Below are 25,638 nucleotides of genomic sequence, written 5' to 3' on the forward strand. Positions count from 1 at the left end.
AGCCTGCTACCCGCAGATGGCAGACAACACTTCAATTGTATAAATCGTCTTTAATTGAGAAAGCATGGAGTGGAGACCGGTCCCCTGGGAGCAGAGCCTTTTTGGGTACCTGACATCCAGCTGAGGTAAAGCAAGTTCTATTCAGTTAGAAGCTGGAGGGGTGTGTGAGGTCTAGAGACCAAGAGGCCCTCACCCTCCTTGGCCTGACCCGTAGGGGACAAGGGTGGGACTTATTGCTGAATTGGGGTCTCCTCATTTGGGGGGGGTCAAAGCTATGTCCCATTTGTCTTTTTTATTCTAGACCCATTACCCTAAAGACCTCAGCTTTAAAGGGGACCTGGAAGGAATTCCTGCTGAGGTAGCTAAGTGTTCATGTCCCCCCAACCCAGGCACAGGTCCAGTCATGCCATAGTTCTGGCCCCTTCCCCATCCTAGCTGCCCTTCTATGAGCCAGGGATTCCTTCCAAAATTCCTCTGCCCTTCCTCAGCCTCTGTTCCCTGGCAGGACCCCAGCTGAGTTGCAGGAGCTAGAAACTGCATGTAAAAAAGAAGGTTAGCATTCTATAGAAAGAATAAGATTTTTGGAAAATTGTCTAGGGAAAACAAGAAGTGGTTCTTGATCCATCCAGAACTTAGTTCTTTGTGAATCATAGCTGGGTCCTTTCCAGAGCTCCTGCTTAACAGGTATCACTAGAGAAGGTGGGAGCGTGGGTCTAGAACTCTTACTCTAGAGCAATAACATGGCTATATAGGCTCTAGTTCCATCCTAGAGGGAAGGGCTGAGAGTCGTGGTCTATGTCCTAGAGCTGAGATTCAGAAGGAAGTATGGCTCCGTACGTGTCTAGAACATCACGCTCTAGAATTGGGTGTCTCTGGGGTAAGAAAGTTAAACCTGTGGTGATCTGAGACTGGCTCAATTCAGGCCAAGACCAACAGCTGGACAGGGCCCAAATCCAGCCTCTCTCCACTTGGAAACCAGGGGTCCATCTGGGTGAAGGACAGAAGCCTGATGGATCCAGAACAGAGCCTGGCAGCATGCCTGTGTTCCAGCACAGACCCTGAGTGCAGAAATGGCCCTGGCTGGGGTGCCTGGTGTTCCAGAACCTGTCTGGAACAAGGCAAAAGGTGGAGTAGGGAAAGAAGGAAACTAATCCTGAGCTCCAGTGGACCTATAAATCTATGGCTTGGTGGCCATGAAAAGGGCAAAGGGCTCCAGGAACTGGCTGAGCCCGGGGTGCGGAAGATTTATGCCCTGGTTTTGTCAGTTTTGGAACTCCCCGCGCCATCTCGGGAAAAGGCTTTGGAGGGTGTGAGTGTGGAAGGAAAGAAGTGATCAGCCAGGACCATTTTCAGACATCCCCCCTCTCTGACCCCTTTCCCGGGCCCAAGGATCTGAGGGTCTCAGCAGCCCCGGAAGTCACGGCCGGCCCCTAGGCTCCCTCTGGGTAGAGCACCTGGTGGGACCTGGCTGCTCAGGGCATGAGCGTGGCAGCAGGGGTGAGAGCAGGGCCAGAAGCAGGGCTGGGAGACAGGCTGTGGTGGTGGCGAGGGCAGGGAGCCTCCAGTCCGGGGACTGCATGGCAGGGGGCAGGGGGCCTGGAAGGGGAGGTCTCAGGGACACTGTGGAGAGAAGGCTCCCGGTACCCAGCCACTGTGAAGGGGAGAGAGAGGAGCAGGAAGGAGAGTTAGGCACCAAGAGAGCTCTGAAAGGGCTCCCTTCCCCTACAATCCTCCTCTGGGAACCCACAGAAGGAGAGCTTCCCAAACCTCCAAAGGCCAGAGCCTTCCTGGCTTGACCTGTCATAGCATGTGTCCTCTTAAAACACTTATAGCCCCTTAGCTGTGTGTCACTAAATGTCCCTGTCAAGGTCAATACCGTCCCATGTGGTCCACCTCTTCCCTGGGGGTCCATACTCACCCTCCAGGAGCTTGGGCACAAAGTGGGCGGCTGCCTTGGTCTTCTTGACTCGATTTCCCTTCATGACTCAGCCCTCCTTGTCCAGGCCCAGGTACCAGGACCGGCCAGAACGACGCTGGCGATAGAGAGCAGAGGCGTACAGGACATAGTAATTCTCAGAGACGCACTCCTTAAAGCGACACTCAGCTGTGAAATGTGGCTGAGGAGACAAAGACCCAGAAAGGCACACACAGACAGAAAGACAAAAAGACACATCACTGAACAGAAGGGAGCCCTGGGAAGAACAAGGCAGGATATAATCCATACGTTTGAGACTGGGAGAGCCAACTTCTGAGCCCACGCAGGAACTGGGAGAAAGGGAGGATGAGGAAGAGTCTGGTGGCCCCCGAGGGCCAGGAACTAGACTTCTGGGGGCCTGGAATAAGAAGATAACTTCTCTCTGCTCTACTCCCAACCTCTCACCATCCAGGGGACCTGGAGAGAATTTCTGCTTGGAGGAGTTCCTGAATCCTTCCCCAGTATCCTGAATGACTCTGGGGAAGTGAGTAATAATGAGGTCTAGAGGAGGTTGGAGAAGACACAGGGGTTCTAAAAGGTTGAAAGAGTTGGACATTCAAAGAGCCTGGGGGTGTTTAGGAGGCTATTGGAGGAGAAGGGATTGGAGGGACCCTAGAGGAGGTGCTTGGGAGCGGGCAGTGAGGACAGGGTGTCGGCAAGAGCTGGAGGGAGAGGAGGCCCTGAGCTGCAAAATATCTGTAGTTGGGAAGGCTGTAGCTAGGGGAGTCCCCTGACTCCAGGCCACTCTGCCCCCTTGTCTCACCGAGCTGTAGAGCGGCCCCTCAGCGTTCATGGCCATGTAGTGACCCAGCTTGGCACTCTGGATGGTGACTACACGGAGCCCCACAGGGATCAGGTTGAAGTGGGCTGGGGGTGGAGAGAAGAGGTATCAGTACCCCAAGCCTCCAATCCCCATCTGAGCCCCCCCTCAATTCTGGTCCCAGTTCTACTTCTTCCTTTGCGGGGTCAAAGAGCCAGACTGAAAACAACAGAACCTGAAGCCACAATAGGATTGTCATCTCCTATGCCTGCTCTCCCCCTTCCCACCCAGCAGCTGGCTTCCCCTCTCACTGAAAGAGCTGGTGTCCTCTGGGGTGCCCTGGATACTCCCGTCGGGATTCGCCTGGAGGTAGAAACCCTGGCAGCAGAACAGTTTGGTGACGATGCCTTTGAGCTGAGGCTCTGGAGAAAGAGACATTCATCTTGGAACATGACATCTCTGTTCCCAGAAACATTGCTACACTTGGCGGGATCAGAGGAGAGAAAGAAAGGAGGATGGAGGGAAGGAAGAGGGTCCCAGGGCCCCAGCTCCCTGACCCTCTAAGCAAGGTCTCTCCCACCTCTCTTTGACTCCAGAGGAAGCTGGGGTGTGGGTCCCTTCTGCTTCCTCTAACCAGCTTTCAGTTTAATTGATTGAAATTTATTTAAAGGCTTAATTCCTACTCTACAGCTCAACCAGAATGGGGGGAGGGGAGAAGAAGGTAGAGGAAGGGGAGAGATACATGGAAAGGCAGAGGACAAAGGGAGACAGGCAGAGCTGCTGAAGCGGCAGTGTGTTTGCGAATGTGGGGGGCAGTAAGGTGACCCCAGGGTAGGGGCGCCCCCTCAGGAGTGGGGGTGGGACTGGGCCTGACGCTGACTCAGCACCTGCTGCTGCGGCTGCCGCTCGCTTCTCGCGGGCCTCGCCTTGGCCCAGCGCCGGCCTGTCTGACACTGACCCATCTGTCTGTCTGTCTGTCTGTCAGTCTGCTGGCTCGCGGGGGCCCAGCCCTCCCTGAGGCTCAGCCTCTCCCCTTCAGCCAGGTAACCCGCCTGGGATGGGGGATATTCGGTAGCAAACCAAGGAAATGGGGGAGGGGGCCAGGGAGCTGGTGAGGCAGGCTGACTCACGTGGGGGCTGGGTCCCACTCAAAGGGTGGGCTGCGGACCGTACCACTGCGGAGGGCCGGCGGCGGGGGGAGGAGGACGCCAGCGGGGGGCGGGGGGGTCTCCCCCTAGGGGAGCTGGGAGCGGGCGGGAGCGAGGCCAGAGGGACTTCCCGCCTGTCGCACCTGGACGGGGACCACACGCTAACCCTCACAACTCTCCTCCCCCGGCGCTTGCGGCCGAGTTCCCGGTACCCCCTCGTAGATGGTACGACCCCCAGTCTCCGTGCGGGTATCCAGCCGTGTAGTGTGTCTGAGTTGCTCGCGGCAGAGGGTCCCCTGAGCCCGTGGGACCCGATTTCGGAGTCGCGTAGGCGGTCATGGGGGAGTGCCCAGCTCCCTTCTTGAAGTGCAGGTCACGGGAGGAGGGCGCACAGAGGGGCGGACTGGCGAGGTAGCTGCAAGGACACCCCGGGGAGAGCTGGGGAGATTGGTACCGAGCCAGGCAAGCTCGGCGAGGAGGAACGGAGCCAAGGCTCGGAGGAGCGGGAGAAGCGGGGCGGGGGCGGGGCTGCCGGAGCCGCAGAAACCCTCGGGGTGACCCAGGCGTCCGGAACCCCCAGGCCCCTCCGCTCGGCATTGAAAGAATCGCGAGAGACCGCACGTAGGCAGAGGACGGTGGGGGTGGGGACTCGTGTGTTGGGAGGGGGGGCGAGCGGGAGCTGCCAGGCTTCGGGGCACCAGGCTTAGCCCCTCAAGCCTTCCCCTTGCCCTCGAAAGCAAGGAGACTCGGGGTTATGGGCGAGAGAGAAGGGAAACTGAGGCATCGTCTGGCCGAGAGTTTGTGGTCCAGGTGCACCCCCTTTCACTTTCGGGGAGCCGCCGTCAGTCGGGCCCCGCTCTTCCGAGTCCCTGGCCTCAACCTCCCAGGCAGAGAGACCCCCGGCCCGGAGACCCCGCCCCAGCCACTCACCCGGGCAGCGGTCCGGCCGCGCGGGCCGCCCCCCGCACAGTCGCACCTTGGACAGCAGGATGAGGTGCTGCTTCTGGCAAAGGGACTTGGTGCCGCGGGGACACACGCGCCGCTGCGCTGACACGGGCCGGCTGCCCCCGGGCTCGCGGACCTCCCGCTTCTGCCGGATCAGGCTGCTGGCCGGTGCCGCCATGGCGCCCCGGGAGGAGACACCCCAAAACCGGCAGGCTCCCGGAGCGCGCTGGGACCCCCCAGAGAAGCCCGCTAGCTCACCAGGACATGGTCTTGCCTCTCCGGTCCGACTCGCCGCCTCACCCACGGGACCTGAGGATAAGCCCTAGACGACCCCCACCCCAGGCACCAGCTCCCACCCTTGGGCCTCGTGCTAGCTTCGCCAGACCCAGCAGCCTATGTACCTCTCAGTTGACCCCACCCTCGACCTTTGCCCCCCACAGAAAACTCCCCCTTCTCTGATCTCCAGTGTCCCTGTCCCCCACTAACACTATCCCAAAGCCAAGACCCTCAAATTTTCCAGGATGTGGTTCCAATATCCCCAGGCACCTTTCCACCCTATTTCCGGGCCCTGCACTCCTGCCAAAGCCACTCTTGTAATTTTAAGGGTGTGGGTCCTTAGCTTTGGGGATATTAGCTCACCCCACCCCTGCTGGGGTGCTGCCAGTGTCTAGGAAGAACCCAACCTTGGTGTCTTTTCCTTTGCCACCCTCTAAGTGAAGAATCCCCCACTTTTTTTCACTGAAATCCCCAAAAAACTATGCCTTGAAATATCCAGACTGTCGCCAATCAGCAAGAAGAGGTTCCCAGACCCTGTCTCTGGACGATACCGGTTTTTACCAAGTCACCCCCATTTCTAGTGGCACAGGGTTCCAGCTGCTGAGCCCCTTTCCTCACCTTGTTACCCTCCACTCCTTTTGAAGTCACCTCCAAATCCGCCCTTCCTAGTGGTTACACCAGGTGGTTGTCTGGAGGGCCCTCTGTCACCTCGGAATAAGGAGCATAGGTTTTTGGCTTTTTTGTTTTTTTCTGGCAGCCCCTAATTTCCTCGGGGACAGCTGGTGCTGTTTAGATCCCACGCCCTCCAATCCAACCAGCCCCCCGAGAGAGGAGTGCACCCACGTTGTCACGGGTCCCCAAATGTGAACAGACCCGCTATAAGTCAGAGCGCATCAGAGCTTTCTGCGACAGGGCTTCCTTGTCCTCCCCGGGACTGCCTATAGCACCCCCTCTTCCTTCCCCGACGCCCCTCAACCTGTCCTGTCTTGTCGATCCGGGGACGGCTGGCGCTGGCTCTGGTTCCAGGCTCCTCCCTCCCTGTACCCCGCAAGCGGAGCTTCCCCCCACGCCCGGCTAGGCGTCCCGGACCCCAGGAAGGAGTGAGGGTGTCTCCGCAGAGCGCCCTGGTCTGGCGAAGTGAGCACTGGGCCTGGCGGCTGGACCAAGCGGAGCGGCGGCAGCGGCGGCAGCGGTAGCGGCTGTGGGAAGCTGAGGCGGCGGCGGCGACAGCAGCTCTCCCCTCCTCCGAGAGCCGGCCCGGGGGCGGGGCAGGGGGCGGAGACTCCGGGAAAGAGATGGGGGGGGTGAAGCTGGGCGGGCGGAACCCTGGGGTTCCTTGGAGGCAGGGAGTGGGGACGGTCTTAGAGACAGGTGGAGCCGAGACAAGGCCGCATGTCTCGCATGTCTCGGGGTTCAGAGGAGGAGGGACAAGGAGGCGACTCCACTGAATGGAACTCTGGATGGGGGGAGAGGTTGGGCTTAGATAGATGGAATGGCAGATGCCCCGAGAATGGAGAAAGGGACCCTACTGCCCGGGATGGAGGACAGAACTGGATGAGGAAGGTGGGGGGAATAACTGAAGAGATAGCGGTGGCGGTGAGGTCTAGCCTGGGGTGAAATCCGGCCTCCTTAATATCTCTGCTTTTGTGTGAGACAAATTGGTCAGTCCCTGGTCTCCATACCTTTCTCCTTTACACGTTTTTTCAGCAGATATGTTACCCCCATCCCTATTGACTCCTAAGAGAAAAGACCATAAGAACTGGCGGGAGATGGATGCCAGAGGCTGCACGGGAGCAGGAGGGGTGCTGGCCACAGATTTGGAAAGTGGAGAGGCCAGAATGGAACGACCTGTGCCAGGGATGCGGCGGGAGGAGGGTGGGAGGAAGCGGAGGAACCGGCGAGGAGGCCTTCTAGAACGGGTTCTTCGGGCCCAAGGCGCTCAGCCTGTCTCCCAGGTGAGGGGAGAGCAGTCCCCTCCACATCCCGCTGGCCAACAGAAGCACATTCCAGGTTAGTAGGAACAGCGTCTTTAATGGGCCCCGCCTCCCACGCCGGCTAAGCCGCCCCCCTTGCGTGCAGCCTTGGCCTCTTCCACAGCGGCTCGCAGGGCGCGGGCAGGGTCCCTGCGAAGCAGGGCCAACGCCCCGAGCAGCGAAGCGGCGCCGTCCCCCGCACCGAGCTTTTGGCCACTCAGAAAATAGTGGGGCAGCGTCCCGGCCTCGAGCACCCGGCCCAGCTCATCCAGCAGCCCGAGGCAGCAGGCGCCCGCATTCTCGGGTCGCGCCAGATAGAGCGCGGGCAGCCGCTCGCACGCCCAGTAGAGCAACGTCCGCAGGAGATAGGGCGCCGCGACCCTAGTCCCGGCCACCAGCGGGCGCAGCAGCGCCTGGGCCGCCGCGTGCGCTTGCAGCAGGGGAACGGGTATGCGCGTCTTGAGCGCCAGCTCTTGGCGGGCGAAGCAGAGCTGCCATCCGGAGGCGCCCGGCCGCTCTGTGCCGCCGCCGCCGGGCACCAGGTAGAAGGAAGACGACTCCGAGGCCAGCGGGCCGGCCCACGAGTGGCTCCGAGCCTCCTGGGGCCAGCCGGCCACGGACACCACGGGGATCAAGTCGAAAAGCAGGAGGCGGCGCGGGGGCCCAGGCGTAGCCAGGAGGATGGTGGTGACCCCCGCGTGGCGGGCTGCGTGGACCAAGCGCGGGGCACCCGGGACCGGAAACAGGGACTCAGCGACCGCAGCCAGCGAAGCAAAGAACCAGGCAGCCACCTGGGCGGGGCACAATGTGGGCCATGCCTCCCGAGCCTCCGACGGCTGTGGCACTGGGCTAACGTCGGCTGCTTTGGTGACGTCACCATTCGTTTTTTTCAGTGGTGAGGGAAAGTCAACATCGGTTACGTCTTGTTGAGGCAATTCTGGCACTGAAACATTACTAGGTGATTTTTCCAAAGACTCGTGTGCCTCAGGCTCAGTGACGTCACCGTGCAGCTGGTCCACGGAGATTTGCGGATCCTTGGGAGTTTGTTTGCTTTGGGCTGGGTGGATCGAATCACGTCCTCCTGGGACTGGGGGTCCTAGGCAATCCTGCCATGCCTCCCGGACCGAGGTTCCGCGTACTTGCTCTGGGAGGAAGAGCCATGCGTAACAGGATCCCACGTCCGGTTGCAGCTCCTGCCCAGTGCCATCTAGCGAAAGCACGGGCACCAGGAGGGTGAAGCTGGCGTCGTAGTGAGGTCCCCGAGCGTAGGGACCTAGAGGCGCAGGCCCCAGATCCAGGGAGCCCTCGCGAATCCCGCCACGAAGCAGCAAGAGCTCTGCCTGAGGAGGAAAGCGAAGGTCCCGGCGGTGAACGAGACCTAAGGAAAGAGAAGGGATCGTAAAGGCGTGATCCAGAGCCGGGGCGGGGTGAGGCGGAGCTGAGAGCTGCAAGTTCCCGAAGGCTGGGAGGGTTACTTACCAAGCAAAGAGAAAACAAAGTCCTTGGCCTGGAGGAGATCTGGTCCTGGCTTGGGACCTTCACTCCAGCTCTCCTGCACACCCAGCTCCTGGATCAGCTGGGTTAGTTCTTGCAGCTGCGCCCCAGAGCAGAAGTCGATGTCCGTGAGCGGCCGGGCTGGGGCTGGGGGCGGTGGGCCCCACCAGGGAGCACTCCCCCAGACCGCGGAAGCCATATGGCTCTGTCGTTTGGGGGCTAGGAAATACACAGACGGGAGGAAGCCCAGACGGGCCGTTCCTTTTGCTGCGGAAAACTGGCCCCCGTTCTTTTCTCTTCCAGAGGCCAAGAGGGTTCCCAAGGCACAGTCCGCCAATGGGTCTGCAGACAAAGGGCCCTAAATTTAGTCTTGAAAGGGAACAAATAAACACCTCCTCCGTCCTTGCCCTTTTCTCATATGCTGGTCCCCGCCCCCATGGAACGGTTCACCTGACTCAGCAGGTAGAAAGTAGCTGTTTGGCCCCTCCTAAGGAATGCAGTAGCCTCCTTCGCTGCCCCTTGTCTACGTCCCCTTACCTCTTTTTCAGAAGAGGCTAGTGGTTTACGGCTTCCCTCTTAGGGGTAGCTACAAAGGCTGGGAAGAGAATGGATAGGAAGATTCAACAGGTAACTTCTTCCTGCTGCCTGCAAGGCCACGCCCCTAAATTATAACCACGCCCCTTTCTGGAGGCTGTCGGGGTGGTTCCGGACCAGCCCGGCCTCCAGTCAGAGTTCAGTCCATCCTTTCGCTCTGCAGAGATCTCGCGGCTATCCTGGGAGTTGTAGTTTGTCTTCAAAACTACCAGGGCGTTGGGGCCACGCCGCCACATCCTTTCCGGTTCCGTTCAAGTAGTGCCTGATGGAAGTTGTAGTTTCTATGCAGATAAACTATTCTGTGTCTTTACAAGGCCAGGTCAACCGCACAAACACTCCTTGGGGTTAAAACAGAGGCCTAATAGGATGGATCTGAATAGCAAACAATAATAATGAGGGACATACACTAGGGCATGCGGAGAAATAGGGGACTCTACATCTCACTTGGGAGTAGAGGAGCCCTGGTCATTTAAATCTAGAAGGGTTCTTGCATGCAATTATAACTTCATTTTAGAGGTGAGACTGCAAGCCTAGAAAGGTTGCACATGACTTGTCCAAGGTCAGAGCTGAGCCAGAGAGGTGTTGGAAATGGGCTCTCCCGCTGGGACGTATCTCCTTGGAATCGGTGGTGGTGATGTTAGACAAGAACACACCGATAGTGTGCCTGTAGTGACCCAGGGATGGACATCTGACTCAGGGAAGGGACATATTAGTGTTGCCCACCTCAGACACACAAGTGGTGGCAGGGAAAACACTTTGCAATCTCGCAGCTTATGTGTGTATACAGAAGAGTTATCAGGACTGAAAATCAAGTCCAGAGGAAACTCCAGCTGGGCTAGGGCAGGGCAATGAGAAATTATGAGGGGAAGGAAATTGCTTTCAGCGGCCAGTGCTATCATGGACACAGCTTAAGTCCAGGCTGAAACTAGGAGCCAGAATAATAGGACAGAAAGATAGGACACCAGAGACACGCTCACAGATTAGACCAATGCATGCTGGACCAGGAATTCTTACATTCCTTTTTCCCAGGGGTCTGTCTCCACAGTGAACTAGGCCTAAGTCCATGGGCAAGAAAATTAAGTGGAGACACCTCGAGAAAATTAGAGGCCTATGAAGGAGGGCACCGTCAGAATCCAAGGCTCAATTTGGGGAGCCTAAAACACAAGGTTTCCTAGTCACTGACCAAGAGAGGTCTTCTCCCTCAGTAACCACGAGCCCCAAACACAGCCCAGAACGGGGGAGGCAAGTTTGCATACCTCTGGTCGTGACCCAAGAGACCAGATCAGGAAAACTGAAGCCTGGGCTCTTTCTCACAGTCTGGGGAAATCAGGCGTTGGGTGTCCATGCCTACATCTTACCTCCTCCCCAGAGGGTGGCTTCTGAGCCACCCCAGAAAGAACTAAGTTCTCTGGGCTCTGGGGGAGCTTTAAGATGCTGGGGGTGGGTGACAGGGAAAGGAAAATTGCTCTAAACTCTAAAGCACTGCTCTCCAATAGCATTTTCCATGATGATGGAAACGTTCTAAATCTGTGCCGTCCAATACAGTATCCGCTAGCTCCATGTGACTACTGAGCACTTAGAAGATCATGACACTGAGGAACAGAATTTTTTTCTTTTTTGGCCAAGCCATGAAGCTTGCAGGGACTGAGTTCCCCTACCAGGGATTGAACCGCGGCCACAGCAGTGAAAGTGCCAAGTCCCAACAACTGGACCACCAGGGAACAGAATTGGACGCCAGGGAAATTCTGTTCCCTGAGGAAGAGAATTTTTAACTTTTTAACTTAATTTTTAACAGAATTACTTTTCCTTAATTGTAACTAATTTATATTCTAATAGGCATATTTGGCTAGTGGCTACTGTAATTGACAATGCAGCTCTAGGGCCTTGGGGATAACGGATTTAGCTAGACAGCGATGGAGGGAAAGCAGGGATAGTTTAGGTCCTCATCAGGCCCTGTGGGATGGGGCTGGGGTGGATGTCCTCACACAACCACAGAACACTTCTCTTGTCTCTTTATTCCTCATGCATATCTGTCCCCTGATATCCCCACTCCTTGATGGTCTCCGGTGAGTTGTTGGATGTCTCTCGGTGAAGGCGCCTGGGAGACAGAGCTTCGCATTTGTCCCTGCCCGCTCTGAACTGTCTCTGGCGGGCGTCAAAGACCACATGCCCTAGCCGGGTGCCTGACCCAGGACAGTAGGGCTTCCAGCTGGTCTTGGGAGGCGTAGACATCTGGCGATAGTTCTGGCAGGCTGGAGGAACTGTATCCATGGGGTGGTACACCCAGTCTTGGCCGCCTGCTCGCCGGGAGGATGATTGCAGCTCAATCAGCACAGGTACCTCTGAGAAGGTTTGCAGGTCATTGGAGGTCACCTGAGCCTTGGGAGAGCAGGAGTTCTGACTGGGTGGGACAGAAGTCCATGGAATGTGCTGCCCTGCATCCTCCTTTCGAGGACCTGCCTCACATATAAATGACTTTCGGGTCTGATGTGGGCCCAAAGGTTGGATAGAGTCGGTTCCTAGAGGGTTCTTGTGGAGGCCTGGATTTGGGGTAAGGCCTGGGTTTCTGGAATCTTTTGCAGGGCCTGGGGTCCTTTGGAGGACAGAGCCTTGGTTGAGGTCTAGACTCTCACGAAGTTCAGGGGGTTGGGGCTGGTTTGGGGTTTGGGACGTCGTGGATAACTGGGGAGGGATGGGGCCCTGGGAAGAGAGGACAGACGGAGGAGACTTGGAGGTTGGGGGAAAGGTGGGGGGTTGTATTAAGGCGGAGGGCTTCTGGTGGTTGCTGTGTTGATGAAGGACAAAGGATCTGGGAGAAACAAGAGGCAGAGAAAGAGTGCATGGTGGAGGCATGGCGCATGGTGAGCTCTGGGCACTGGTTGGAGAATGGAAGCAAGGTTGAGAAGGTGCAGCATCCTTGGAGTACACCAGGAATTTGGGGTAGACTGGAGCCTGGGGGTCCGTGTTTCTCTTCTCAGAACTGCAAGGATGGAAGCTGCAGTAAGGGAAGGTCTTGGACTGCACAAATTTGTCTTTGGCATCATTTGAGATCTTCCATTCCATATTCCCCAACTCCAGGTAACCCAGTATGGATCCTGTGGAGGGCTTGGCACTGTCCCCACTACATTGCTTCAGTGTTTGCTCAGCTGTACCAGAGCTCACCAGACCATGCCCCTCTTGGGGCCTGGAGACGGTACCCAAGTCCTTTCTGGAGTACCCAGAGTTCTGAGGGGGACACACATGGACCACGTTCTGCTTTACCCTGCGGGCATCGTAGACCACCTGGCCGGAGGAGAGGCCTTGGCTGAAGGCAGACAAGGTAGAGGGAATAGAAGCTAGGATGGGGGTAGGGGTGGTGGAAGGGACTGGAGTGGTCGTCAGGGCCATGACCAGCGCTGGGACAGAGGTTGTGGCAGAGATCGGGACAGGGGCTGGTGTAGGGGCTAGGGCAGGAGTAGTAGCAGGGGCAGAAGTTGGGGGAGGGACTGGGGCCGAAGGTGGGGGAGGGACCAGAGTGTTGGCATGGGTATAGGTCAGATGAGCATGGGTCAGGGTGCAGACAGAAGTGTGGCCCAGGGACTGGGCTGAGGCATTTGAGGGGGCCTGGGCTTGGGCCGGGGCTGGGGTATGGGCTGAGGTATGCTCAGGGCCATGGACCTGGGCAGGGCTGCCCCCAGGGGTGAGGGCTGGGGAGGGGGTCTGGGCCTGGGGGGTGGTGTGCTCAGGGGGGTGGAACGTGGAGCATGTCTGGGCCTGAGGTGGGGCGTGCTCAGAGGGGTGGGTTGAGGAGAAGTTCTGGGCCTTGGCAGGTGTGCGCCCAGTAGGGTCCACTGGGGAGAAGGCCTGGGCCTGGGCGGAAGTGTGCTCATGGGCGTGGCCTCGGGAGCAGCTCTCGGCCTGGGGGGGGGTGTGCTCAGGGGGGTGGGCTGAGGAGAAGGTCTGGGCCTTGGCAGGAGCATGCGCAGGGGGCTGAACTGGGGGGCGGGTCTGGGCCCGGGCTGGGGCCTGGGCTGGGTCATAGTCTGGGGTCTTCGTCTTGCTCTCTTGGGGCAGGCGGAGTGGAAGCACGTCCACCTTGCTCATCCTGCGGAGCTTGGAAGATGTCTCTTGCCTGGAGTAAAAGGTGGCTCGGGACGTTAAGGCTGTGACCGGAGGGGCCTCGCCAGCGCCCACTACCCCCTCCTTCCACAGTCCCCGTGGAGCCTCCATGGGAGCCCCAGCCCGTCCACACTGAGGCGGCCTCCAGCAGCACCCAGAAGCCTTCTCATTTTTTGTGACTGGTATCCACGAGTCAAGGTGGTTTGGGTGCCCGAGCAGGAAGCTTGGGCGATGGCGGAAGCGGGAAGGAACTCTTGAGCACAGGTTCTTGGGATCCACGGAGCAGCGCACGCACATGCGATGGCTGCCTACACAGCTGGCTTCCTTGTCTGCGGGGAAAGGCGAGATGGGACAGGGCCTGGGTTCCTGAGGGGCTGAGAATCGAGGCAGGGATAGAAGAAAGGGGACAGGCCCACATCCCCTGAGCCCACGCTGGCGCCCACTCACCTTTGGGGAAAACGTGACGGAAGAGTGTCCGCAAGGAGCTCTTCAGATGCCTCCAGAGCTGAGGGAAGCAGGGGAGGAGGGGAGGCCGGGAGCAGGGTGAGCCCTGAAATCCAACCCTTGTCCGGCCACACCCCAGCAGCCCTCCCACCTCAGCCCCTTCAAGACCCCAGGGCTCCCCTAACCCCACTGCCCAGATCCTGCCCTGACCAGAGTCACCACGTTGATCCCCACGTTGAGCAAGATGAAGCTGCCCAGGATCAGAAGAATTGAGTCTCCTAGGTCCTGGCATTTCCTGGGGTTGGTGCCAGAGCACGGCTGGGCTCGGTAGTGGGTTTGCTCACACATGGCCGCAGGTCTCAGGACTGCCTGGGCCCCCTGGCCTCCACATACTCACTGGGAGCCAGAGGGGGAGAAGGACTGGGTCATAATGGGGCAGGTGGTTGGGGTCACAATGAGGGAGGGGGAGGAAAAGGAGGGCCCAGGGTGGCATTCGCTGGTAACCAGGTAATCAGGTAAGCTGAGCCTGGACAGTCAAACAGGGCCCGGAGGCCGGCCTACCTCCCCTCGAGTGGTCAATCATTCACTCACCACCCTCTGGCTCACTTGTTCAAATGACACATTCCATCTCCTGGCCGCTCCTGAGACTAGGAAGACCTTGGCCTCAGAGCCCTGGGGAAGGCCTGGCTGGAGTCCAGAGCCTCAGCCTTCTTCATGCCCTTCACTGGGCGTGGAGCTGGACCTGCCCAGATGTGGAACCTCCCAGTTTGGAAGCAGCTTCTTGTATGAGGCTCTCTGGGGACAGGGACAGCTGAGACACAGAGGAGGTGCCTAGAGACCAGTGGTTTGGAGTCTGCAGCTGCAGATCTCCTTAGTGCATGGTATAGGACCAGGAGGGGCTTGCTGGCAGGACTGTGGCCACTAAACCAAGGGGACCCTCAGGCCAAGAAGAGGACACTGGCTTCTTATTGCAGGAAGCCAAGGGCAGGGACCCAGGCTGGCAGAAGGAGTGGCGCTTCCAAGCCACAGACCACCAATGTTTCCTGGACTCTGGCGCTCTTTATTCCTCTCTCCATGCCCTGCCGCCCCCCGCCCCCGCCCCCGCCCCCGTTTGCTGCTGGTCAGTTCATTTTCCCAGTCTGGCGCCCGTGCAGAGGGGGCCTCGAGGCCGAGGTGGAAGGCGGCAGCGAGTTGGCCCGCGCTCGGCTCTCCTGCACTTGCCGCTTCAGCTCCAGGCTGTCATACACCTGGTAGCTGGCATTGCCCCCCGGGTCCCGGCTGAGTGGCATGAAGGTGGGCCGGGGCGGAAGGTGCTCGGTAGCCTGGACGTCGGGCAGGGGCTGGGAGGAGCGGACGAGCAGGGCTGAGCTGGGAGCCGGGGCCCGCCGGTACGAGGCCTCGGCCAGCACCGTGAGGGAGGCGGAGGTGGTCAGAGGGCGCCGCACGGGCAGCATCTCGGCCCATTCGGCCGCCCGGCGCCGAACTCCTTGGGGTTAGAACAGAGGCCTAATAGGATGGATCTGAATAGCAAACAATAATGAGAGACATACACTAGGGCATGCGGAGAAATAGGGGACTCCACATCTCACTTGGGAGTAGAGGAGCCCTGGTCACTTAAATCTAGAAGGGTTCTTGCGTGCAATTATAACTTCATTTTAGAGGTGAGACTGCAAGCCTAGAAAGGTTGCACATGACTTGTCCAAGGTCAGAGCTGAGCCAGAGAGGTGTTGGAAATGGGCTCTCCCGCTGGGACGTATCTCCTTGGAATCGGTGGTGGTGATGTTAGACAAGAACACACCGATAGTGTGCCTGTAGTGACCCAGGGATGGACATCTGACTCAGGGAAGGGACATATTAGTGTTGCCCACCTCAGACACACAAGTGGTGGCAGGGAAAACACTTTGCAATCTCGCAGCTTATGTGTGTATACAGAAGAGTTATCAGGACTGAAAATCAAGTCCAGAGGAAACTCCAGCTGGGCTAGGGCAGGGCAATGAGAAATTATGAGGGGAAGGAAATTGCTTTCAGCGGCCAGTGCTATCATGGACACAGCTTAAGTCCAGGCTGAAACTAGGAGCCAGAATAATAGGACAGAAAGATAGGACACCAGAGACACGCTCACAGATTAGACCAATGCATGCTGGACCAGGAATTCTTACATTCCTTTTTCCCAGGGGTCTGTCTCCACAGTGAACTAGGCCTAAGTCCATGGGCAAGAAAATTAAGTGGAGACACCTCGAGAAAATTAGAGGCCTATGAAGGAGGGCACCGTCAGAATCCAAGGCTCAATTTGGGGAGCCTAAAACACAAGGTTTCCTAGTCACTGACCAAGAGAGGTCTTCTCCCTCAGTAACCACGAGCCCCAAACACAGCCCAGAACGGGGGAGGCAAGTTTCCATACCTCTGGTCGTGACCCAAGAGACCAGATCAGGAAAACTGAAGCCTGGGCTCTTTCTCACAGTCTGGGGAAATCAGGCGTTGGGTGTCCATGCCTACATCTTACCTCCTCCCCAGAGGGTGGCTTCTGAGCCACCCCAGAAAGAACTAAGTTCTCTGGGCTCTGGGGGAGCTTTAAGATGCTGGGGGTGGGTGACAGGGAAAGGAAAATTGCTCTAAACTCTAAAGCACTGCTCTCCAATAGCATTTTCCATGATGATGGAAACGTTCTAAATCTGTGCCGTCCAATACAGTATCCGCTAGCTCCATGTGACTACTGAGCACTTAGAAGATCATGACACTGAGGAACAGAATTTTTTTCTTTTTTGGCCAAGCCATGAAGCTTGCAGGGACTGAGTTCCCCTACCAGGGATTGAACCGCGGCCACAGCAGTGAAAGTGCCAAGTCCCAACAACTGGACCACCAGGGAACAGAATTGGACGCCAGGGAAATTCTGTTCCCTGAGGAAGAGAATTTTTAACTTTTTAACTTAATTTTTAACAGAATTACTTTTCCTTAATTGTAACTAATTTATATTCTAATAGGCATATTTGGCTAGTGGCTACTGTAATTGACAATGCAGCTCTAGGGCCTTGGGGATAACGGATTTAGCTAGACAGCGATGGAGGGAAAGCAGGGATAGTTTAGGTCCTCATCAGGCCCTGTGGGATGGGGCTGGGGTGGATGTCCTCACACAACCACAGAACACTTCTCTTGTCTCTTTATTCCTCATGCATATCTGTCCCCTGATATCCCCACTCCTTGATGGTCTCCGGTGAGTTGTTGGATGTCTCTCGGTGAAGGCGCCTGGGAGACAGAGCTTCGCATTTGTCCCTGCCCGCTCTGAACTGTCTCTGGCGGGCGTCAAAGACCACATGCCCTAGCCGGGTGCCTGACCCAGGACAGTAGGGCTTCCAGCTGGTCTTGGGAGGCGTAGACATCTGGCGATAGTTCTGGCAGGCTGGAGGAACTGTATCCATGGGGTGGTACACCCAGTCTTGGCCGCCTGCTCGCCGGGAGGATGATTGCAGCTCAATCAGCACAGGTACCTCTGAGAAGGTTTGCAGGTCATTGGAGGTCACCTGAGCCTTGGGAGAGCAGGAGTTCTGACTGGGTGGGACAGAAGTCCATGGAATGTGCTGCCCTGCATCCTCCTTTCGAGGACCTGCCTCACATATAAATGACTTTCGGGTCTGATGTGGGCCCAAAGGTTGGATAGAGTCGGTTCCTAGAGGGTTCTTGTGGAGGCCTGGATTTGGGGTAAGGCCTGGGTTTCTGGAATCTTTTGCAGGGCCTGGGGTCCTTTGGAGGACAGAGCCTTGGTTGAGGTCTAGACTCTCACGAAGTTCAGGGGGTTGGGGCTGGTTTGGGGTTTGGGACGTCGTGGATAACTGGGGAGGGATGGGGCCCTGGGAAGAGAGGACAGACGGAGGAGACTTGGAGGTTGGGGGAAAGGTGGGGGGTTGTATTAAGGCGGAGGGCTTCTGGTGGTTGCTGTGTTGATGAAGGACAAAGGATCTGGGAGAAACAAGAGGCAGAGAAAGAGTGCATGGTGGAGGCATGGCGCATGGTGAGCTCTGGGCACTGGTTGGAGAATGGAAGCAAGGTTGAGAAGGTGCAGCATCCTTGGAGTACACCAGGAATTTGGGGTAGACTGGAGCCTGGGGGTCCGTGTTTCTCTTCTCAGAACTGCAAGGATGGAAGCTGCAGTAAGGGAAGGTCTTGGACTGCACAAATTTGTCTTTGGCATCATTTGAGATCTTCCATTCCATATTCCCCAACTCCAGGTAACCCAGTATGGATCCTGTGGAGGGCTTGGCACTGTCCCCACTACATTGCTTCAGTGTTTGCTCAGCTGTACCAGAGCTCACCAGACCATGCCCCTCTTGGGGCCTGGAGACGGTACCCAAGTCCTTTCTGGAGTACCCAGAGTTCTGAGGGGGACACACATGGACCACGTTCTGCTTTACCCTGCGGGCATCGTAGACCACCTGGCCGGAGGAGAGGCCTTGGCTGAAGGCAGACAAGGTAGAGGGAATAGAAGCTAGGATGGGGGTAGGGGTGGTGGAAGGGACTGGAGTGGTCGTCAGGGCCATGACCAGCGCTGGGACAGAGGTTGTGGCAGAGATCGGGACAGGGGCTGGTGTAGGGGCTAGGGCAGGAGTAGTAGCAGGGGCAGAAGTTGGGGGAGGGACTGGGGCCGAAGGTGGGGGAGGGACCAGAGTGTTGGCATGGGTATAGGTCAGATGAGCATGGGTCAGGGTGCAGACAGAAGTGTGGCCCAGGGACTGGGCTGAGGCATTTGAGGGGGCCTGGGCTTGGGCCGGGGCTGGGGTATGGGCTGAGGTATGCTCAGGGCCATGGACCTGGGCAGGGCTGCCCCCAGGGGTGAGGGCTGGGGAGGGGGTCTGGGCCTGGGGGGTGGTGTGCTCAGGGGGGTGGAACGTGGAGCATGTCTGGGCCTGAGGTGGGGCGTGCTCAGAGGGGTGGGTTGAGGAGAAGTTCTGGGCCTTGGCAGGTGTGCGCCCAGTAGGGTCCACTGGGGAGAAGGCCTGGGCCTGGGCGGAAGTGTGCTCATGGGCGTGGCCTCGGGAGCAGCTCTCGGCCTGGGGGGGGGTGTGCTCAGGGGGGTGGGCTGAGGAGAAGGTCTGGGCCTTGGCAGGAGCATGCGCAGGGGGCTGAACTGGGGGGCGGGTCTGGGCCCGGGCTGGGGCCTGGGCTGGGTCATAGTCTGGGGTCTTCGTCTTGCTCTCTTGGGGCAGGCGGAGTGGAAGCACGTCCACCTTGCTCATCCTGCGGAGCTTGGAAGATGTCTCTTGCCTGGAGTAAAAGGTGGCTCGGGACGTTAAGGCTGTGACCGGAGGGGCCTCGCCAGCGCCCACTACCCCCTCCTTCCACAGTCCCCGTGGAGCCTCCATGGGAGCCCCAGCCCGTCCACACTGAGGCGGCCTCCAGCAGCACCCAGAAGCCTTCTCATTTTTTGTGACTGGTATCCACGAGTCAAGGTGGTTTGGGTGCCCGAGCAGGAAGCTTGGGCGATGGCGGAAGCGGGAAGGAACTCTTGAGCACAGGTTCTTGGGATCCACGGAGCAGCGCACGCACATGCGATGGCTGCCTACACAGCTGGCTTCCTTGTCTGCGGGGAAAGGCGAGATGGGACAGGGCCTGGGTTCCTGAGGGGCTGAGAATCGAGGCAGGGATAGAAGAAAGGGGACAGGCCCACATCCCCTGAGCCCACGCTGGCGCCCACTCACCTTTGGGGAAAACGTGACGGAAGAGTGTCCGCAAGGAGCTCTTCAGATGCCTCCAGAGCTGAGGGAAGCAGGGGAGGAGGGGAGGCCGGGAGCAGGGTGAGCCCTGAAATCCAACCCTTGTCCGGCCACACCCCAGCAGCCCTCCCACCTCAGCCCCTTCAAGACCCCAGGGCTCCCCTAACCCCACTGCCCAGATCCTGCCCTGACCAGAGTCACCACGTTGATCCCCACGTTGAGCAAGATGAAGCTGCCCAGGATCAGAAGAATTGAGTCTCCTAGGTCCTGGCATTTCCTGGGGTTGGTGCCAGAGCACGGCTGGGCTCGGTAGTGGGTTTGCTCACACATGGCCGCAGGTCTCAGGACTGCCTGGGCCCCCTGGCCTCCACATACTCACTGGGAGCCAGAGGGGGAGAAGGACTGGGTCATAATGGGGCAGGTGGTTGGGGTCACAATGAGGGAGGGGGAGGAAAAGGAGGGCCCAGGGTGGCATTCGCTGGTAACCAGGTAATCAGGTAAGCTGAGCCTGGACAGTCAAACAGGGCCCGGAGGCCGGCCTACCTCCCCTCGAGTGGTCAATCATTCACTCACCACCCTCTGGCTCACTTGTTCAAATGACACATTCCATCTCCTGGCCGCTCCTGAGACTAGGAAGACCTTGGCCTCAGAGCCCTGGGGAAGGCCTGGCTGGAGTCCAGAGCCTCAGCCTTCTTCATGCCCTTCACTGGGCGTGGAGCTGGACCTGCCCAGATGTGGAACCTCCCAGTTTGGAAGCAGCTTCTTGTATGAGGCTCTCTGGGGACAGGGACAGCTGAGACACAGAGGAGGTGCCTAGAGACCAGTGGTTTGGAGTCTGCAGCTGCAGATCTCCTTAGTGCATGGTATAGGACCAGGAGGGGCTTGCTGGCAGGACTGTGGCCACTAAACCAAGGGGACCCTCAGGCCAAGAAGAGGACACTGGCTTCTTATTGCAGGAAGCCAAGGGCAGGGACCCAGGCTGGCAGAAGGAGTGGTGCTTCCAAGCCACAGACCACCAATGTTTCCTGGACTCTGGCGCTCTTTATTCCTCTCTCCATGCCCTGCCGCCCCCCGCCCCCGCCCCCGTTTGCTGCTGGTCAGTTCATTTTCCCAGTCTGGCGCCCGTGCAGAGGGGGCCTCGAGGCCGAGGTGGAAGGCGGCAGCGAGTTGGCCCGCGCTCGGCTCTCCTGCACTTGCCGCTTCAGCTCCAGGCTGTCATACACCTGGTAGCTGGCATTGCCCCCCGGGTCCCGGCTGAGTGGCATGAAGGTGGGCCGGGGCGGAAGGTGCTCGGTAGCCTGGACGTCGGGCAGGGGCTGGGAGGAGCGGACGAGCAGGGCTGAGCTGGGAGCCGGGGCCCGCCGGTACGAGGCCTCGGCCAGCACCGTGAGGGAGGCGGAGGTGGTCAGAGGGCGCCGCACGGGCAGCATCTCGGCCCATTCGGCCGCCCGGCGCCGAACTCCTTGGGGTTAGAACAGAGGCCTAATAGGATGGATCTGAATAGCAAACAATAATGAGAGACATACACTAGGGCATGCGGAGAAATAGGGGACTCCACATCTCACTTGGGAGTAGAGGAGCCCTGGTCACTTAAATCTAGAAGGGTTCTTGCATGCAATTATAACTTCATTTTAGAGGTGAGACTGCAAGCCTAGAAAGGTTGCACATGACTTGTCCAAGGTCAGAGCTGAGCCAGAGAGGTGTTGGAAATGGGCTCTCCCGCTGGGACGTATCTCCTTGGAATCGGTGGTGGTAATGTTAGACAAGAACACACCGATAGTGTGCCTGTAGTGACCCAGGGATGGACATCTGACTCAGGGAAGGGACATATTAGTGTTGCCCACCTCAGACACACAAGTGGTGGCAGGGAAAACACTTTGCAATCTCGCAGCTTATGTGTGTATACAGAAGAGTTATCAGGACTGAAAATCAAGTCCAGAGGAAACTCCAGCTGGGCTAGGGCAGGGCAATGAGAAATTATGAGGGGAGGGAAATTGCTTTCAGCGGCCAGTGCTATCATGGACACAGCTTAAGTCCAGGCTGAAACTAGGAGCCAGAATAATAGGACAGAAAGATAGGACACCAGAGACACGCTCACAGATTAGACCAATGCATGCTGGACCAGGAATTCTTACATTCCTTTTTCCCAGGGGTCTGTCTCCACAGTGAACTAGGCCTAAGTCCATGGGCAAGAAAATTAAGTGGAGACACCTCGAGAAAATTAGAGGCCTATGAAGGAGGGCACCGTCAGAATCCAAGGCTCAATTTGGGGAGCCTAAAACACAAGGTTTCCTAGTCACTGACCAAGAGAGGTCTTCTCCCTCAGTAACCACGAGCCCCAAACACAGCCCAAAACGGGGGAGGCAAGTTTCCATACCTCTGGTCGTGACCCAAGAGACCAGATCAGGAAAACTGAAGCCTGGGCTCTTTCTCACAGTCTGGGGAAATCAGGCGTTGGGTGTCCATGCCTACATCTTACCTCCTCCCCAGAGGGTGGCTTCTGAGCCACCCTAAAAAGAACTACGTTCTCTGGGCTCTGGGGGAGCTTTAAGATGCTGGGGGTGGGTGACAGGGAAAGGAAAATTGCTCTAAACTCTAAAGCACTGCTCTCCAATAGCATTTTCCATGATGATGGAAACGTTCTAAATCTGTGCCGTCCAATACAGTATCCGCTAGCTCCATGTGACTACTGAGCACTTAGAAGATCATGACACTGAGGAACAGAATTTTTTTCTTTTTTGGCCAAGCCATGAAGGTTGCAGGGACTGAGTTCCCCGACCAGGGATTGAACCGCGGCCACAGCAGTGAAAGCGCCAAGTCCCAACAACTGGACCACCAGGGAACAGAATTGGACGCCAGGGAAATTCTGTTCCCTGAGGAAGAGAATTTTTAACTTTTTAACTTAATTTTTAACAGAATTACTTTTCCTTAATTGTAACTAATTTATATTCTAATAGGCATATTTGGCTAGTGGCTACTATAATTGACAATGCAGCTCTAGGGCCTTGGGGATAACGGATTTAGCTAGACAGCGATGGAGGGAAAGCAGGGAGAGCTTAGGTCCTCATCAGGCCCTGTGGGATGGGGCTGGGGTGGATGTCCTCACACAACCACAGAACACTTCTCTTGTCTCTTTATCCCTCATGCATATCTGTCCCCTCTTTCTCTAAGTTTCTCATCACACACTGATATCCCCACTCCTTGATGGTCTCCGGTGAGGTGCTGGATGTCTCTCGGTGAAGGCGCCTGGGAGACAGAGCTTCGCATTTGTCCCTGCCCGCTCTGAACTGTCTCTGGCGGGCGTCAAAGACCACATGCCCTAGCCGGGTGCCTGACCCAGGACAGTAGGGCTTCCAGCTGGTCTTGGGAGGCGTAGACATCTGGCGATAGTTCTGGCAGGCTGGAAGAACTGTATCCATGGGGTGGTACACCCAGTCTTGGCCGCCTGCTCGCCGGGAGGATGATTGCAGCTCAATCAGCACAGGTACCTCTGAGAAGGTTTGCAGGTCATTGGAGGTCACCTGAGCCTTGGGAGAGCAGGAGTTCTGACTGGGTGGGACAGAAGTCCCTGGTATGTGCTGCCCTGCATCCTCCTTTCGAGGACCTGCCTCACATATAAATGACTTTCGGGTCTGATGTGGGCCCAAAACTTGGAGAGAGTCAGTTCCTAGAGGGTTCTTGTGGAGGCCAGGATTTGGGATAAGGCATGAGTTGTTATGGAGGCCTGATCTCTTGGATGAGCCAGAGTCTTGGGTAAGGGCTGGACCCTTATGGGGGCCAGGATCTCGATTAATTCCTGAGTACTTGTGGAAGTTAGGGCCGTGGGTATGTTCTGAGCTCCTGTAAATTCCAGCATCTTGGGTAAGGCCACATCTCCTTTTGACTTCAGTGGCTTGGGTTAGGCCTGGATTCTTATGGAGGTCAGAATCTTGTGTAAGGCCTTGGCTCCTGCAGACTCCAGAATCTTGGGTAAGACCTGGATTCTTGTAGTCTCCTGAGTCTCGGGTAAGGCTTGAGCCCTTATGGAGGCGAGGGGTTTGCACAAGGCCTGGGCTCTTATGGAGGCCAGATTCCTGGCAAAGGCCTGAGCTCTTGTTGACTCCAGAGTCTTGGGCAAGGTATGGACTCTTCTGTGGCCCAGAATCTTGGGTAAAGTCTGGACTCCTAGAGACTCCTGGATCTTGGGCACTACCTGTACTCTTGTAACATCCAGAATCTTGAGAAGGGTGTGGGCTATTATGGAGGTCAGTTCTTTGGGAGAGCTCTTGACTTTTATAGAGTACAGTCTCTTGGTTTCGTTCTAGATTCCTATAGACTCCACAATCATGCATAAAGCCTGAGCTCCTCTGAATGTCAGAAGTTTGGAGAAACGGTGTGTTCTTGTGGAGACCAGAGGGTTGGGGGAGATATGGGCTTTTAAAGAAACGTCCATCTCGAGTAGAACCTAAGCTCTTCTGGGAGCCAGAACCTTGGGTAATGACTGGATTCTTCTGAAGGTCAGAGTCTTGGGAAAGGTTTGGATTCTTGCAGAGATAAGGGTCTTGGGTAAGGCCTGGAAGCTTGTGGAGTCCTGGATCTTGAGCAAGGCTTGGGTTCTTGGGGAGGCCTGGCTCTCGGGTAAGGCCTGGGTTCTTGTGGAGACCTGGGTCTCGGGTAAGGCCTGGGTTCTTGTGGAGACCTGGGTCTCGGGTAAGGCCTGGGTTCTTGTGGAGGCCTGGATTTGGGGTAAGGCCTGGGTTTCTGGAAACTCTACAGTCTTTTGAAGGGCCTGGGGTCCTTTGGAGGACAGAGCCTTGGTTGAGGCCTAGATTCTCACGAAGTTCAGGGGCTTGGGGCTGGTTTGGGGTTTGGGAAGTAGTGGATAACTGGGAGGGATGGGGCCCTGGGAAGAGAGGACAGACGGAGGAGACTTGGAGGTTGGGGGAAAGGTGGGGGGTTGTATTAAGGTGGAGGGCTTCTGGTGGTTGCTGTGTTGATGAAGGACAAAGGATCTGGGAGAGGGCTTCCCTGGTGGCTCAGTGGTTGAGAATCTGCCTGCCAATGCAGGAGACGCGGGTTCGAGCCCTGGTCTGAGAAGATCTGCAAAAAAAAAAAAAAAAAATCACTAAAAAAATTCCCACAAATCTTGTTTCTGGCACTTTAGAAAAACTGCGGAAAAAAGTACATAATAAAGAATACATATATATCTACACACAAATTTTATATATATATATATATATATATATATATATATATATATATACACACACACACACAGCGGAACCATAAGAGAGACTGAGGAAGGCCTTGGAGGCAGGGGGCAGATGCGTTAACAGTCCCCCTATATCCTTAACCTGCACTCCTCTGAGGCAAAAAGGCACAGAGATGGAAGGGGTTGAGGATGGACCAGGGAATTTGAATTTCAGAACAGGTCAAAATTCTAAAACCATGGACATTTTGGGAGAACTGAGACTGTAGACATTTATTTTTTTGAAAATATGATTTAGGAAAATAGTTTCCAGAATTTGGTGGTTCTGGGCAACAAAGGAGATTGTGGTGAAATGGCGATTAAAATACATGTATCTGAGTTGGGGAACTTGAATACTGTGAATTTCACATGTTGGAAATTTGGGATTTTGCAATTTTGTCTTTTGAAAATTATCAAGTCTTGTCAGTTTGTGCCCTCTTTCCCCATGTTCCCTGGGAAGAAGGGTGACGGTGGAGTGGAAAGGCCACTGGTTCTGTGCCACAGCACGCAAGATTTAGAATTCTACAGACTCTAGCTCTATACGTAGTGAGGACCCAGATTTAGAGAAACTGACCAATATTTATCTCCGCATTTGTGTGTGTGTCCAACTCTCTAGGCCAATAAACCAACAAGACAAACGAACTGTGCTCCACAGTGGGATGCCAGGTGCAATTATTGGCGTGGCTGGTGGGTCTGGCTGGACAGGGACATGCTAACCTTGTCCCACAGGGATCCCTACAAGTTGTAGCCCTATTCTCCCTCTTAGGACAACAACTTCCAGCAGTTGAGTAGCTGTGAGAGCCTGTTGACCCTAGGTACTTCATTGTAATTGCTGCAGCCACTAGGCTCAAGCTGACTTTGCTCTGACCTCCAGGCAGAAACATTAACACAGCCTGCTGGGCACAAGATCTTCATCTCCCAGATGAAGCCTTTTCTCCAAACTGAAAGGAAACTGAGGCACAAAATGTGTGATGGCCATAAGAGACACCAACACCCTTT

At 56.7% G+C, this 25,638-nt stretch overlaps 3 protein-coding genes and 2 pseudogenes across 8 annotated transcripts; all 5 read right to left on the reverse strand.

Annotated features, from left to right (window-relative positions):
- Window positions 1-35: 35 nt before the first annotated feature.
- On the reverse strand, window positions 36-7,116 carry LOC309618772 (fibroblast growth factor 11-like). Of its 4 annotated transcripts, none has more exons than XM_082373025.1 (5): window positions 5,723-7,001; window positions 4,814-5,054; window positions 3,047-3,157; window positions 1,919-2,842; window positions 36-1,651 (listed from the first exon to the last, which is right to left on the reverse strand). In XM_082373025.1, exons 2-4 carry the CDS (start codon window positions 5,004-5,006, stop codon window positions 2,559-2,561), a joined length of 588 nt encoding a protein of 195 aa, XP_082229151.1. In that variant the 5' UTR covers window positions 5,007-5,054; window positions 5,723-7,001; the 3' UTR covers window positions 36-1,651; window positions 1,919-2,558. The 4 variants fall into 4 exon arrangements, with proteins under 4 accessions (XP_082229151.1, XP_082229150.1, XP_082229149.1 ...); XM_082373024.1 differs by lacking the exons at window positions 4,814-5,054; window positions 5,723-7,001 and adding an exon at window positions 4,096-4,807 and having other exon boundaries at window positions 1,919-2,033; window positions 2,739-2,842; XM_082373023.1 differs by lacking the exons at window positions 4,814-5,054; window positions 5,723-7,001 and adding an exon at window positions 4,096-4,807 and having other exon boundaries at window positions 1,919-2,117; window positions 2,739-2,842.
- On the reverse strand, window positions 7,116-10,523 carry LOC309618767 (transmembrane protein 102). Its single transcript, XM_082373017.1, has 3 exons — window positions 9,109-10,523; window positions 8,557-8,913; window positions 7,116-8,455 (listed from the first exon to the last, which is right to left on the reverse strand). The coding sequence occupies exons 2-3, from the start codon at window positions 8,768-8,770 to the stop codon at window positions 7,134-7,136; spliced, it is 1,536 nt and encodes a 511-aa protein (XP_082229143.1). The 5' UTR covers window positions 8,771-8,913; window positions 9,109-10,523; the 3' UTR covers window positions 7,116-7,133.
- A 655-nt stretch (window positions 10,524-11,178) lies between these two features.
- On the reverse strand, window positions 11,179-14,788 carry LOC309618224 (uncharacterized protein SPEM3 pseudogene; annotated as a pseudogene). Its single transcript, XR_014249853.1, has 3 exons — window positions 13,918-14,788; window positions 13,711-13,768; window positions 11,179-13,592 (listed from the first exon to the last, which is right to left on the reverse strand). The product of XR_014249853.1 is annotated as an uncharacterized protein SPEM3 pseudogene (transcript).
- Window positions 14,789-16,865: 2,077 nt separating this feature from the next.
- On the reverse strand, window positions 16,866-20,376 carry LOC309619354 (uncharacterized protein SPEM3 pseudogene; annotated as a pseudogene). Its single transcript, XR_014249854.1, has 3 exons — window positions 19,605-20,376; window positions 19,398-19,455; window positions 16,866-19,279 (listed from the first exon to the last, which is right to left on the reverse strand). The product of XR_014249854.1 is annotated as an uncharacterized protein SPEM3 pseudogene (transcript).
- A 2,355-nt stretch (window positions 20,377-22,731) lies between these two features.
- Window positions 22,732-25,523, reverse strand: LOC309618225 (uncharacterized protein; the record flags this gene model as incomplete). The annotated part of the gene is made up of 4 exons (XM_082371677.1): window positions 22,732-22,743; window positions 22,901-24,054; window positions 24,091-24,426; window positions 25,508-25,523. 4 exons carry the CDS (start codon window positions 25,521-25,523, stop codon window positions 22,732-22,734), a joined length of 1,518 nt encoding a protein of 505 aa, XP_082227803.1.
- Window positions 25,524-25,638: the final 115 nt, after the last annotated feature.

Source organism: Balaenoptera borealis, assembly GCF_965194805.1.
Source record: "Balaenoptera borealis genome assembly, chromosome: 20".
Classification (NCBI taxonomy): domain Eukaryota; kingdom Metazoa; phylum Chordata; class Mammalia; order Artiodactyla; family Balaenopteridae; genus Balaenoptera; species Balaenoptera borealis.